General features: G+C 38.3%; 1 protein-coding gene across 5 annotated transcripts in view; it reads left to right on the top strand.

Moving 5' to 3' along the window:
* LOC139760852 (polycomb protein SCMH1-like) overlaps positions 1-14,935 on the top strand; it is a 96,326-nt gene that overhangs the window by 13,349 nt on the left and 68,042 nt on the right. For 2 of the 5 annotated variants that reach the window (XM_071684548.1, XM_071684544.1), the window contains exons 1-3: positions 2,774-2,901; positions 7,874-7,960; positions 11,913-12,061. In XM_071684548.1, the coding sequence (XP_071540649.1) occupies positions 7,942-7,960; positions 11,913-12,061 (168 nt within the window). In that variant the 5' untranslated portion in view covers positions 2,774-2,901; positions 7,874-7,941. Of the gene's footprint in view, positions 1-2,773; positions 2,902-2,923; positions 3,176-7,873; positions 7,961-11,912; positions 12,062-14,935 lie in introns of those variants that run through there. The other 3 variants (XM_071684545.1, XM_071684547.1, XM_071684546.1) reach the window with 3 other exon arrangements.

Below are 14,935 nucleotides of genomic sequence, written 5' to 3'. Positions count from 1 at the left end.
CTGTCTCCCGCGTTTGCGAGGTAGCGCAAGGAAACAGACGAAAGAAATGGCCCAAACCCCCCCCCCCCCCCATACACATGTATATACATACGTCCACACACGCAAATATACATACCTACACAGCTTTCCATGGTTTACCCCAGACGCTTCACATGCCTTGATTCAATCCACTGACAGCACGTCAACCCCTGTATACCACATCGCTCCAATTCACTCTATTCCTTGCCCTCCTTTCACCCTCCTGCATGTTCAGGCCCCGATCACACAAAATCTTTTTCACTCCATCTTTCCACCTCCAATTTGGTCTCCCTCTTCTCCTCGTTCCCTCCACCTCCGACACATATATCCTCTTGGTCAATCTTTCCTCACTCATTCTCTCCATGTGCCCAAACCACTTCAAAACACCCACTTCTGCTCTCTCAACCACGCTCTTTTTATTTCCACACATCTCTCTTACCCTTACGTTACTCACTCGATCAAACCACCTCACACCACACATTGTCCTCAAACATCTCATTTCCAGCACATCCATCCTCCTGCGCACAACTCTATCCATAGCCCACGCCTCGCAACCATACAACATTGTTGGAACCACTATTCCTTCAAACATACCCATTTTTGCTTTCCGAGTTAATGTTCTCGACTTCCACACATTCTTCAAGGCCCCCAGAATTTTCGCCCCCTCCCCCACCCTATGATCCACTTCCGCTTCCATGTTTCCATCCGCTGCCAGATCCACTCCCATATATATATATATGATTTTATTTTATACTTTGTCTCCCACGTTAGCGAGGAAGCGTTAAGAACAGAGGACTGAGCCTTTGAGGAATATCCTCACTTGACCCCCTCATCTGTTCCTTCTTTAGGAAAACTTAAGACGAGAGGGGAGGATTTCCAGCCCCCCCGTTCCCTTCCCTTTTAGTCGCCTTCTACGACACGCAGGGAATACTTGGGAAGTATTCTTTCTCCCCTATACCATTACTGAGGTAGCGTTAAGAACAGAGGACTGGGCCTTTGAGGGAATATCCTCACCTGGCCCCCTTCTCTGTTCCTTCTTTTGGAATATATATATATATATATATATATATATATATATATATATATATATATATATATATATAATAAGAAATTTTGTGGATGTGCGTGCATGCATTCCCAGGAGTTCCCTCTATCTTCTCAGGAAGCTGGTTAAGAAGTATGCGGTGTTTTGATTGCAGTAGTTGCATCGTGGGCACGAAGGGTCTTAAGATGTGTTGAATATGTATTTATGGTGCTCCGTAAGGATGGGTAATATCCAGTTGTGGTTTTAGTTGGGTTTATGTATGGAGAAGTGGCTTTTTAAGCAGCAGAGAATATTTAGCAAGTCTCTGATATTGGGAGAAGCCACGTATATACAGAACTATAGACGATTTAAACACAAGACACTGAGAAAGGATTACGAAAATATTTCTGTAGGTCTAGAATGATAAACAAAAAGAACGAGCTGAAAGGGGGTGAATGCAGTAACACTGGCAAAATCAAAGTTTGTCTGACATGAACCATTGAGTTTGGGCCTCAGTATTGACAAAAAGATGATTTCAAATAGTTGATTAACTCTAGAAGACACAGGAAGAAGCCATGCAAGATGAAAGTCAGTTATGTTGTGAAAAAATAATTTTGATGGGCCGAATGTAACACGAGTGTAGTAGTAAGTGCGGGGACGCTCCATTTTTAAAGAGAAGGTCCCTCTACATGCAAATAGGTAACTAACATTCCCAGTGGATTGGACCTCCTACCTCCCCATGAGTGTATAACTCCTCCCCATGCTTTATAGATACGTAAATAGATAAAGTCAAAAGCGTTGAACTACAGTGAGAGGAAGGGGACTATAAATTTTCACCATGGGGTGACCTGATTACAGCAAAAAGTGTGAAATTAGTTATGACTGACAATTGCTCTTCGTGAGATTCAGTGACGGAGGAACCAGAGTTCACTAGAAGAGGGTAGACTAAATAATGAAACTAAATTCTGGCAACATTTCAAAGGATATGTGAGGGTGAACAAACTTAAAAAGATGGGCTCCAGGATTATATAACTCTCTCCCCGTACTCTAAAATTAAGCAGTTATGAGTAGGTAGCTATACCAGACATATTTGGAGAGAGAGAAATATATTTTCTGGCTGCCGAATACGTTATCAGAGCACTTACGCAGTTTAAGAACTGTCATAATTGAATGAATTTCTAGACCCAGTAAGTAGAATATAGAGCGTCCTCCGGTATAATTCTCACGCTTACCCTACCTGATGTTACTCGAAAATGAGGATAAGTAAAGGGTGAGAAAATGAACCTCATTTGCTACACACTTTTCCTTTCCTTACTTTAAACCTTGTAGTGATAAAAAGAATAAGATGAAACGAAATATGAGTGAAGACATTTAGGAATTCTTCTAACCTAATCATTTTCCATTCCTCGACAAATCGTGATTTACGCTAGGAAGGGATTGATATGGGTAAATGAAAAGATGATACCAGAGTTTGACAAAGTATAAGACTCCTTCATTAGTAATATCTCCTTTACGTGAATGAAGGAAATATATATATATTTGAAAAGGAAGAGAAGGGCTTAAGAATAAAAGAAAAGTTTACATCCACACAAATTTTGTCTTGTGGCATAATCGGCTTGGATAAGTTACGGAACAAAAGTAGCCGAGACTGGGATAAGTAGAAAGGTTTCCCCTAGAAATATCCCCACCTCCCTCCTTTTCCACCGTTTTCTTCTATATAAAAGAAGCATCAGACGCCAAAACAATATGGCGGCTAGTGTTTGTTGTTTTTATCATTAGGGAATTTTTATGACCGTTACGGCAAGTTGATGTGTGTTTGTATGTGTGGCAGAGGAGAGTTGACCTAGGAGGCGTCCCAGGTGGGTAGCGAGGTACTGGAGGAAGCTGGAAGTAGGCACTGGCGCCCTGGACAGTACTGCCTCTGGCGTTGAATTGTGGAAAGGGAGGGAAGCGGGAAACCTAAGTGTTAAGAGAAGCTGGTTTGATAACTGTTTCATGTGGTGGTGTGTCCGTGATGATAATGACAGGAATGCCCCAAACTGAAGGTGACGTCCGGTTTGGGCTGCTTGGTGTGGGAATTTCATCCATGTCAGCTGTAATGTGATAATAACATTTTCCCGTAGCTTAAGAAAGGTCAGTTTTATGTTATTTTTCATCAGAAACCTTTGTCATGACAGTGAAGGAGAGCAGGTACATATGTGTGAAAATAAGCACTGGGGTAATTATATTGATGATGTGTAGCCCTTGCCCTTTTTCAGAACTGGTAAACATTTGTTGATACAGAAAAGGATTTCATTTGTATATTCCTCATGGTAGGTGAGTTTTATACTGGTGTCATGAATGGATGATTTCAGCTTTATTAATTTCTGGAATTGTTCTGCTGTAAGAGTAACTAAGGACTACTGACTTAGTTGTAGAATTCATGAAAAATGTGAAGGTAAAGCTTACACATGTAGATCAAGTTTTAGACATGCTTCATATGATCCACATAAGAATAACACACCAAGTAGGATCATTTTTGGTGTGTGATACCTGCTTTGAGAACTTTTTATTTGAATTTAAGTTACTTATCTCTGAGTACTGCAGTAACAACAGATGCATAGAGTATGTAGGGAAAAGCTTATTGGCTTATGAAGGAGTGTCATGGTCACATTATTTTTGTTTTCTTAAGGATGTGTCAGGCAAACAAAGACTAAGATAGATTTTCAGATTTTATTACAGATTTTTAGAGTAAAAAAAAATCGGTAAAGAATGATCAGTATTAAGCACAAAGGTTGCAGTGTGAAAAGGGCTTTAGAATTATGGAAATGGGTGTTGCAATGGTCAGAGAAGTTCTCAGATAAGAATTGTAAGACAGTAATAAAGGTTGCTGTTTCATGTGAAAAAACAACTCATGTAAAGAAAAACTAGCAAATTATATAAAAAAAAAAAAAATAAAGAAAATTGTAATGATGATTTGTGTAAGAGCCACTTTTTAATTTGATTGAGTATGTTTAAAGACAAGACCATCAAACATCATATGTGGAAGACTTGCTGTGGAGCTCAGTGACTGGCGTTGTGAATTTGAAATGCATTGGTAAAGAAAAATTACAAAAGTTTCTTGGAGAGGAGGTTGAGGTACTACATATTTCCCTTGTGATTCATCTTGTATCCATCTCAAAACTGCTTCAGGTTTGATGGAAAGTTCTCGCAAGCTGTAAAAGTCTGTTACAGAAATGCAGAAATGAAACTAAAATAGGAAGGGGAAAATATAAGTAGAATTCTTTTCTTTTCTTTCATACTATTCGCCATTTCCCGCATTAGTGAGGTAGCGTTAAGAACAGAGGACTGGGCCTTTGAGGGAATATCCTCACCTGGCCCCCTTCTCTGTTCCTCCTTTTGGGGAAAAAAAAATGAGAGGGGAGGATTTCCGGCCCCCCGCTCCCTTCCCTTTTAGTCGCCTTCTACGACACACAGGGAATACTTGGGAAGTGTTCTTTCTCCCCTATCCCCAGGGATAAGTAGAATATTTTTCCATATATCAAAGGAATAGTCTTAAGAACAGAAAACAATATATATCAAGAAAGAGGAAATAGGAAGTTGGAGAGGCAGGTCTTACCTTCTCTAAGCATAGTATAGTGTTCACAGAATTTAGTACATATATAAAAGAGAAAATGGGAAGTAGGAGAGGCAGGTCTCACCTTATCCTAGTTGCATAAACCTAAATTTTGTAAATATTGTAAGTATGTAAAGTGATTTTTATATTTACTAATGCTGAAATTGTTTACATAAATTGGCGGAATTGAAAATTTTGATTTTTAGCTGAAGAAAGATTTGGGATATGAACTGAGATTTCAGTTGAAAGCACCTTTCAAGAATATATAGTTTGTGAAATATCAGTACAGGTAGATAAAGAGCAAATGCTTCTGTTATGTTTGATATGCAGATGCCCAATCATGTGTTGAAAACAGAAAGAATCTCAGGTTATTTTATGAAGTATCTCAAAAAATTCAGACTCGTTATGATAGTGGGAGATATTTTCTATTGAGACTTGGATTGGAGTACAAACACAATAAGTAGAGGAGTGAAGGATTCCCAATATGAACTCATAGAAATTGTTGGAAGTTTCAGTATATTTATGTAATGCTGGGCATCTTGGCTTGTATGCAGCACAACCCAGTGATTTTGGCCCATCCTACTATTATTATTATTAGTAGTAGTAGTTTTAGTATTATTGAGCTGTGGTTTCGGTGCATTATTACATGACAGCTAAAGTCTGAGTGTGAACGAATGGGGCCTTTGCTGTCGTTTCCTAGTGCTACCTTGCACACATGAGGGAGGAGGGGGTTGTTCTTCCATGTGTGGCGGGGTGGTGATGGGAATGAATAAAGGCAGACAGTATGAATTATGTACATGTGTATATATGTATATGTCTGTGTGTGTATATATGTATGTATACATTGAGATGTGTTGGTATGTATATTTGCGTGTGTGGACGTGTATGTATATACATGTGTATGTGGGTGGGTTGGGCCATTCTTTCGTCTGTTTCCTTGCGCTACCTCGCTAACGCGGGAGACAGCGACAAAGCAAAATAAATAAATCTAATAAATTAGTATTATTGTTAACTCTGGAACATTGCCCTCCAATCAAGTAGGTTCAAATGGTCCCACAGCAATTATATTGAATGAAATCACTCTATGCCACCTAAAATAGGGGTTGTTGTCCACCAGTGAAGTTGGCATCTTATATCATGAATGTTTTACAGTGCTCCCCACTTAATCCTTAGATTTTTATTGTTATTCCCTCTTTTCTTACCTCTACCACTTAACTGTGGTTGGGAATACTTGCCTTAGAAGTGACAAAATAGCTTCTATAGTTTCATTTTACAAGGGAAATAAACTGCTCATAGAAATTTCTAGTTTTGTAGGTGTGAGATAGAGATAAGTACAACAGGTGAAGAAAATTAATGATAGTTGCAGCATCTCTATACTCATCCACATGAAACACTCACGGAAGAACATAAAAACCTTCTATGTACTCTGAATGATCTTAGATATCAAGTAGATACAAATCCACATTTAAGTGCAAAAGAATTTGATTTGCTTTCCTCACACCACCACTGATTACTGTCCGTTATCGTGTAGATAGTAAAGGAGACAAAATCCTCTGTTGATTATTACAGTAGTTCTCATCTATATGGATAGGAAAATAATTAACAAGCTGTTCTTACCTTAGACAAGGTCAAAACTAGAATATGGTTTGCAAGTTTGGTCACTTCACATAAAGCACTAGGTCCTGATAAGGGTCTAGAGGAGGGAACATAGTACCTGAATTGAGAGAATTTAGGTGCAGGCAAAACTAAAAGCATTAGATTTGGTTACCTTATAGGAAGATGAATGAGGTATTACATTATCACAACTTATTAGGATTTTAAAGCAGATTGATGGCGTAGACTGTGGAGAGTTCAAAAAGAATAGTGTAGTTAGAACTCTCAGGGGGACATATTAGGAAACTTGGCATGAAATTTGTTAACATAGATATGAAAAAGTACTTTTATAGTATGAGAGTGGTGGAGGACTGGAATAAACTGAAAGAGGATGTGTTAAATGTGGATAGCACACAGAAGTTAAAAATGTTGTGCAGTAGTAGAGAAATTTTGAGAGTTGGGGCCCTTCGATTGTAAAGCTCATTCCCTATACCGTACAAATAGTTAATTATGCATTTATTAAGTACTTTCCAGAATAACTCCTTGTATCTAGCTGGGACTCCTCATTCACTTTGTAGACCATAACATAAAGTGTGGTGAAGTTGTGTGTATACAGGGAAAGTGTTGGGCAAGTGAACAGTAAATGTTCAGTGGTAGTTGTATTGTAGGCAAGAATTGTCTTGAAATCTGTCTAATCAGTGTTTCTAATAATGTAGGGATGGGTGATGTCCAGGGTGTAGATGAAAAAGTGTGACTCGTGTTTGTCGGGAGTAGTTTCGTATGGGTGTTTGTTGGATGGGTTGGAGTTTAAGACTGAATTGCAAGGCAGTTGTTTAGTGATTGTTAGGTTATTCTATGTCTGTAAGTTTTGTCAGGGTAGGAAAAATAATGGATCAGTGAAGTTTTGTCAGGGTAGGAAAAATAATGGATCCGTGAATACCAACTGCTTCAGCATATTTGTTAATAAAAGTAACAAGAAACCAGTCAGACAATATTAAACAGTATAGCCAAAAAAGAAGAGTTTTGAAGACCGAACAGACGGAAATAGAATTATGAAGAAAGATATTCTTTTGAAAATATTCAATTTACAAAGTCTAGTAACTGAGAACAACAGAATCTAAAACTATTTTAATGAGTATACGAGCAATAGTAGTATAATATGTGTCAGTCTGACGGAAATGTGGATGAATGAGAGTATTTCTGAAATCCTTAAAACTCCAAACCCAAATATTGCTTGGTCCTGAGAACTACAGACAACTATATCCTTCCTGTAATTACTTTTATTAAGAAAGTTAACAATTAAGTATACTGTGTTGATGATCGCACTTTGTTATGGGTTTAGTATTGTGGATGTATATCAGTACTGTTCCAGGTAATACAAGAAAAGCTTTTTAGGTTGTAGTTTATGGATTTTTCTTTTGGATGAATGCTTAATTAGAAGAGTAAGACCTCCAGATCAGTGAGTTGAATGACAGAAAGGTTTTGAAACAAAAGTACAAAAGCATTATTATTTGCATTTATTCCGAAGAATCCAGGTTTATAGGAAAATTAAGTTACAGAAAAACTGGAGACTTTATAGTCATACCCTTGTATGTGAAAATGACCAAGTGATTTTACAAAATTATTTATGTTTTGTTTTGCAGATACGGTGATGTTAAGAAATTGAGTGAGTCTTAGGGCTCAGTGATGACGCACTGAGAGTAACAGCAAGATGCCGACACCAGGTAGAAGTAAGTAATCTCGTGCCGGTACTTGATGTAAAAGAAACGTTTCACCTGAAAGCTAAACTGGTACTCTCATTTGCATTAACTCTGGTTTAGTTTGCGTAGCAGTGATATCACAAATAGAATGATCTTGATATAGTGCAAGCATCTAAATTTCTCATATTTTGTTATAGCATGAGTCATCATAAGCCCTTATGTCTGTGCATTGTTGGGTGCCAATGCTTCACATGCTACTTTGCTCACTGCATCAGTTTTCAGCTAGTATTTTTAGAGAATGTATTTTTTGCCACCTATGATATTTTGCACTTCTGCCCTTTTGAACATGTCATCACTATGCCTAAGCATCTAGCAATTATCTCTGCTGTTAAGAGGGTAGGGAAAACCTTTACATAGGAGGAAAAGTTCAAAGTATTGATTGAACTTGAGTGTGGGGCTAGTACTTCAGTAGTTGCTTGCTGTTATGGCAGTATTGAGAACAGCATCTGCTTCATGAAAAAGAAAAGCAAATCTTTTCTCAGCCATCTTTTTTGAAAATGGCATTGCATCTCGGAATGCCAACACATTTTAAGGTGGAGGATGCTCTGAAAGTTTGGGTGCAAGTTTCCTGTGACAGGACAAATTATTGAAAATACAGCCATATGTATTCAAGAGGAGTTCATGAAGAAAAGGTATGCCAGTCACTGTAAGTAAATTTACCACTAGCTAGGGCTGGCTTCATAATTTTTGTTAGACTTGTTGGCCTGAGAAATGTGATTCTGTCAGGTAAGGCATCAATATCATATTTAAACTAAAGGCTACAGATTGTATAAAAGTCGAACTCCAGAAAATTGCAGAGAAGGGCTGCACACCACCACTAGATAAGGTGGGAAAATATGCCAAAAAAATTAAAACAAGGTTGCTCCAAGGCTCTAGGTTAAGGATAGCAAAGACTGCATCACACATTGGTTGGAGAATGCTATATCTTGGTCAAGTCTTTGGGGGTACAACAGCACGTTTTGCTAAAATGTAATAATCCCACTAGCCGGGTTTAGAGTTACATGGTGGTTGTTTTTCTTAATATTTTATTATTTCCATAATTTGATATAACATAAAGAACAAAAAGGATGAAATATATGGTATGCAGATGACAACCTCGTATTTAGAGACAAGTAAGGGGTAAGAGAAATTAAATATTTTTTGGAAAGAAAACCAGCAATAAGTTAAATAAACACAGGTGCATGTCTCAAGCAACATGTGAATAGATAAGATTAATAAGTAAGAAGCATGGAAAAGGAAAGACACATGTCCTAAATTAATGTTGAACCACGGTGGTATTGTGGGGTAGGCAGAATCTTCATAAGTCAAAGGAAAAATAAGAGAACATCTTCCCAATCTTTCACCTATTTCTCAAGACCTCTCCAGGGGGAATGACAAAAGAGTTATTACATAAAGATATGTAAACAAATTGAAAGAGAACGGGGTTCCATAAGAACAAGGTTGAACAGACAATGGGTACCTGATGAGCAAGTTGCGCAACCCAACTTCGTGTAATTGTAGTCCGTGCACATGTGGTCCAGTACTGCTGTTTTTATGTATGGCACATAATGAATGGAATTTATCAACAAATCATCCAGTTTGTATGTGTGTAGACTGGATGATTTGATGATAAATCCCATTTATGATGTGCCAGTATAAAGATAGCAGTATCTGACCATAGTCCAGATTAAATTCAAGTGAGATTGGTAGGTTACAATGTGACCTTAGGCAATAATGGATCAGGCTAGGAGCCTTTTTCCTTTTAGATTTATTCATATATCTTCATGTCATTTTTTCTTTCTTTTTGTTATTCTCCATGAAGAAGTCTTGGAAAATAGGCAAAAGTTTTAGATGTTATTTTATTTTCCTCTAAGTTATGAGGAAGATGTACCTAAGAATATACATAGTCTGATGATCTGGGGCATAGCATCCTGGTTAGGAGCCATGCAACTTTGGTGACAGAGTGTTGGTCGGGTGATGAATCAGTTTAAGATTAGAGGGCAGACATAGTTGCTTTCATAATATTTTGTTTATGTATATCATAGATTATTACATATATGTTTAGTGTATTATATGATATGGTACTGCATATTATTTTCATTGTTTGCATGAAGTGTTGAGGAATGTTTTGTGTATTTTTGGCCTTCAGCACAACCCCCTATGATACAGTAAAGTGTTTCTTTTATTTGTTTTTAACGCATCTTTTGAGTAGGTGCTTGATTAATACATACACTGAAAATGAATAACATAGAGTATAATGTTTAGAAAGATATCGGGGCCTGAACATGCAGGAGGGTGAAAGGAGGGCAAGGAATAGAGTGAATTGGAGCGATGTGGTATACCGGGGTTGACGTGCTGTCAGTGGATTGAATCAGGGCATGTGAAGCGTCTGGGGTAAACCATGGAAAGCTGTGTAGGTATGTATATTTGCGTGTGTGGACGTATGTATATACATGTGTATGGGGGTGGGTTGGGCCATTTCTTTCGTCTGTTTCCTTGCGCTACCTCGCAGGCGCGGGGGACAGCAACAAAGCAAAAAAATATATATATATATATATATATATATATATATATATATATCTTTTTTCTTCTTTCATACTATTCGCCATTTCCCGCGTTAGCAAGGTAGCGTTAAGAACAGAGGACTGGGCCTCTGAGGGAATGTCCTTACCTGGCCTCGTTCTCTGTTCCTTCTTTTGGAAAATAAAAAAAAAACGAGAGGGGAGGATTTCCAGCCCCCCGCTCCCTCCCCTTTAGTCGCCTTCTACGACACGCAGGGAATACGTGGGAAGTATTCTTTCTCCCCTATCCCCAGGGATATATATATATATATATATCATTCTATCCCTGGGGATAGGGGAGAAAGAATACTTCCCACGTATTCCCTGCGTGTCGTAGAAGGCGACTAAAAGGGGAGGGAGCTGGGGGCTGGAAATCCTCCCCTCTTGTTTTTTTTTTTTTTTTTTTTTTTTTTTTTTTTTCCAAAAGAAGGAACAGAGAAGGGGGCCAGGTGAGGATATTCCCTCAGAGGCCCAGTCCTCTGTTCTTAACGCTACCTCGCTAATGCGGGAAATGGCAAATAGTTTGAAAGAAAAGAAAAGAAATCATAATTGAAATATGAGCAGTACAGCAATGTACAATTTAAGGCATTTCCAGCTCAGGGAGGTGAGTGGTTGGTCATCTCATGGTTCAAAATGTACATCCTACCTTGTGAATGATACAGTAGATTGTATTCTTTAATTTCCTTTTTACACGGTTCTCCTCTTCATGTACTTAACTAATGCATGAACTAATCTTAGGTTATGTACATATTCAGAAAGTTAAAGGGAAAAAAGTTAAATTGCACTAAAGGTCACACAGCTTGTGTTCATAACTTTAGTTTTTCTTTTAGTAAAAGATACAGTAAATCATATTTTTTTATGATTTTGTACATAGTTTTCATGACTAATTTATACTCTAAAAATGAATGATTTATAGTATAACAGTAGTGTAGGTAGTACAGCAATGTACAGTGCACATTGGTTGGACACCTCACAGTTCAAAATGTACAGCTCACTAGGTGAATGATACAGTAAATTGTGTTTTTTGTATATTCATTTTTACTCATTTCTCATCAATATGCTGTTACCTAATGCACAAACTAATAATGATCTGCATATTCAGACAGAATACGCATTTAGGAAAATGCCTTAATTAGCCAATTCTGGATCCCTAAGAAATGTGGATGCAGACATCCTTACACCAAACTAGTACACCTCATGAACAACCTGCTCTTATCAGTGGAGAAACTAAGGGATATTCTTTTTATATGTGAATTTATTTTGTTTTGTTTTAAAAAAAATCTCAAGAACATTATACACCATTTGCACATTTGGATAATTCATCAAATTATTACCCAATTTAGATTCTTTTATTTAATTCTTCATCACTCATCATTTTGTAGGTCCAGGTCGGCCACCGAAAAATCCTCGCACCTGCACATGGTGTTCTGAGGTAAAATCACAACTGAAGTATGTATTCCCTACTAGCTCAGGAAAACGAGAATTCTGCTCGGAAATGTGCCTCTCAGAGTACAGGAAGGCCCTTATGAAGGTTAGTATCCAGAACTGTTCTGCAGAAGATATCTTTATTGGTATTTGTGATTTACATTAAATGGCAAGAATTCTAGGGAGGTAGTAAGAAGATTATCTGCCTATCCATATCTTTGATGCCTGTTCCCCTCCTTGAACTCCCTCAAGGGGGTGGAAAGGCAATAAAATCTCCATAACTAGCAAACTCCAGTGCCACTTTATAGCTTGTTAGAACACATTACATCAGGATATCAATATTTCTTTCACTGTGATGCATTTATTTTATTTTTTATGTTGGAGGCATTTATGATAGGCCTTGATGGAAATGTGAAGAAAGTTTGATGGGAGAGACATAAAGGGAAAAGAGGAAAAATATTTCTTGAGTTTCAAAGGAAATGGAAACTTTGTATTTTAAAATAAGGCGAGTCATAGTTGTTAGGAAATATATGATAAGGCTAAACAGTTCTAAAGTTTCACAGTTTGGAGAAAGATATCATGATGACCCACCCTTGAGTTGCTAGAATCCTCATGATAATCATGTGTTATGCTAGCTTGCTGGGTATTACATGGTTTTGCTATGTTGGGACTGTCAGGTGCAGAAATGGAAGTAATGCATATTCTTTTATGCTTGTTCACCTTTTCCTGCATTAAAGAAGTAGCACCAGGATCAGATGAAGAATGGCCGCATTTGTTCAAATTCATTCTCTACCTGTCATGTGCAGTGCACCAAAACCACACACCCCTATCCACAACCAGGCCCTACAGGTCTCTCCATAGTTACCCCTGGCTGCTTCACAAGCCCTGGTTCATTCCATTGATAGTGCTAGACCCCTGTATAACATACTGTTCTGATTCACTCTATCCTGTGCATGCCTTTGACTCCCCTACATTTTCAAGCCCTAAGCACTCAAAACCTTTTTCAATCCATCTCTCCATCTCCAATTTGGTCACCCTCATCTCCCTGTCCCCTCCACTTCTGACATGTTTCCTCTTTGTCAATCTCTCCATACTCATTCGATCCAGTTTTCCAGACCATTTCAGCACACCCTCTTCAGTTCTTTCAACCACTTTCCTCTCATTACCACACCTCTCCTTTACACTTTTATGACTTACTTGTTATGACTTACTTGATCAAATTATCTCGCAGCACATTTTGTTCTCAAACATTCCATTTCCATCACATCCACCCATCCTTGCACATCCTTATCTGTAGTCTGTAACTGCATCCATACAACATTGCAGGGACTACTGTACCTTCAAAATATGCCTTCATACATTTTTGCCATCCCAGATAACAACCTTTCCTTCCATTCATTTTTCATTGCCCCCAGAATTTTCATCCCCTTCACCTACCCTATTACTCTCTTTTGCTTCCATGGTTCCCTTTGCTAGCATGCCCACTCCCAGGTATCTGAAACACTTCACTCCTTCCAGATTTTTTCCACTCAAAGTCATCCCAACTAACTTGTACTTCCACCCTGCTGAACTTAATAACCTTACTTTTATTAACATTTACTCTCAACTTTCTCCTTTCACACACTTCTAAACAAAGTCACCAAGTTTCTAACTCTGCCACTGATGCTGTGTCATCAGCAAACAGCAACTGACTCACTCCTCAGGTCCTCTCACCCCCTACAGACTGCATACTTACCTCCCTCACCACTAAAACCATAAACATTAAACAGCCATGCTGACATCACACACCCCTGCTGCAGACCAACCTTCACCAGGAACCACTTGCATCTCCTGTCTTTCTACTTACCCACATGCCTAACACCCTTGATTTAAAAAAACTTTGCACTGCTTTTAGCAGCTTTCCTCCCACACCATATATTTGTAAGACCTTCCATAGTACATATCTTTCAGCCCTATTATATGCATTCTTCAGATCCATAAATGCCACATACAAAACCATTTTTTCTGTAAGTATTTCTCACACACATTCATTTAAGCAAACATTTGATCTGCACATCTTGTACCATTCTTGAAACCAGCTTTTTTGTTCTTCCCAATCTGGTACTCACCCTCTCAGTCACCACTTTGCCTTACAACTTGATAGGTACATTCAGCAAACTTACACATCTTTAGTTTGAACATTTTCCTTTGTCCCCATTGCCTCTATAGATTGGCATGCTATATGTATGTATAATGCTAATCCTAAGGCACTTCCTCATGATCAATACATCCATTGAAAATCCTAACAAACCAATCTTAGCCACGTTGCCGCATTTCATCATACATAAGGCTTTCACTACCTCTTATCTTCACCAAACCCCTTTCCATGACTCTCACTTTGTATGTCTCCTTGACCAAATCACACTACATCTGCTACCCTATTACCAGACACATTTAACAATCTTTCCAAATACTTGCTTCATCTCCTCCTCATCTCATCTTTACCTGTTATCAGTTCCCCATTTGCCTCCTTCACTTATGTTAGCTCTTGTTCTTTTGTTATTTAACACTTAACATCCATCCAAAAATTAAATTCTCCCAGAAGTTTTCTGATTCTTGTTCACCCCAACTCTTCTCATTGGCCCCTTTCTCAACCCCTGCACCTTCATTTTGATCTGCCACATTTTCTTGTACATCTCCCAACCTTTTGCTCTATATCCCTGCTAGCACTGCCCATATACCTCTCTTTTCTATTTCACAACTTTATTTCATCATCCCACTACTCGCTACTTTGTTTTCCCACCACTCACTACCCTTTCCCACCTCCTGCCTTAAGCATGCCACACACTTCTCTCGTGCATGCCAGCACTGCTTACCTAAATACCTCCCATTCCTCACCCATTCCTTTAGTCTCATTTACTTTCACCTCTTGCCATTATGCACTCAATATCCTGGTATTTCTTCACACAAGTCTTTTCTCCAGGCTCACCTACTTTCACCA

Source organism: Panulirus ornatus, chromosome 38 (genome assembly GCF_036320965.1).
Source record: "Panulirus ornatus isolate Po-2019 chromosome 38, ASM3632096v1, whole genome shotgun sequence".
Classification (NCBI taxonomy): Eukaryota; Metazoa; Arthropoda; class Malacostraca; order Decapoda; family Palinuridae; genus Panulirus; species Panulirus ornatus.
Note: the sequence above shows the minus strand (reverse complement) of the source record. Positions and strands in the feature narration are given on the sequence as shown.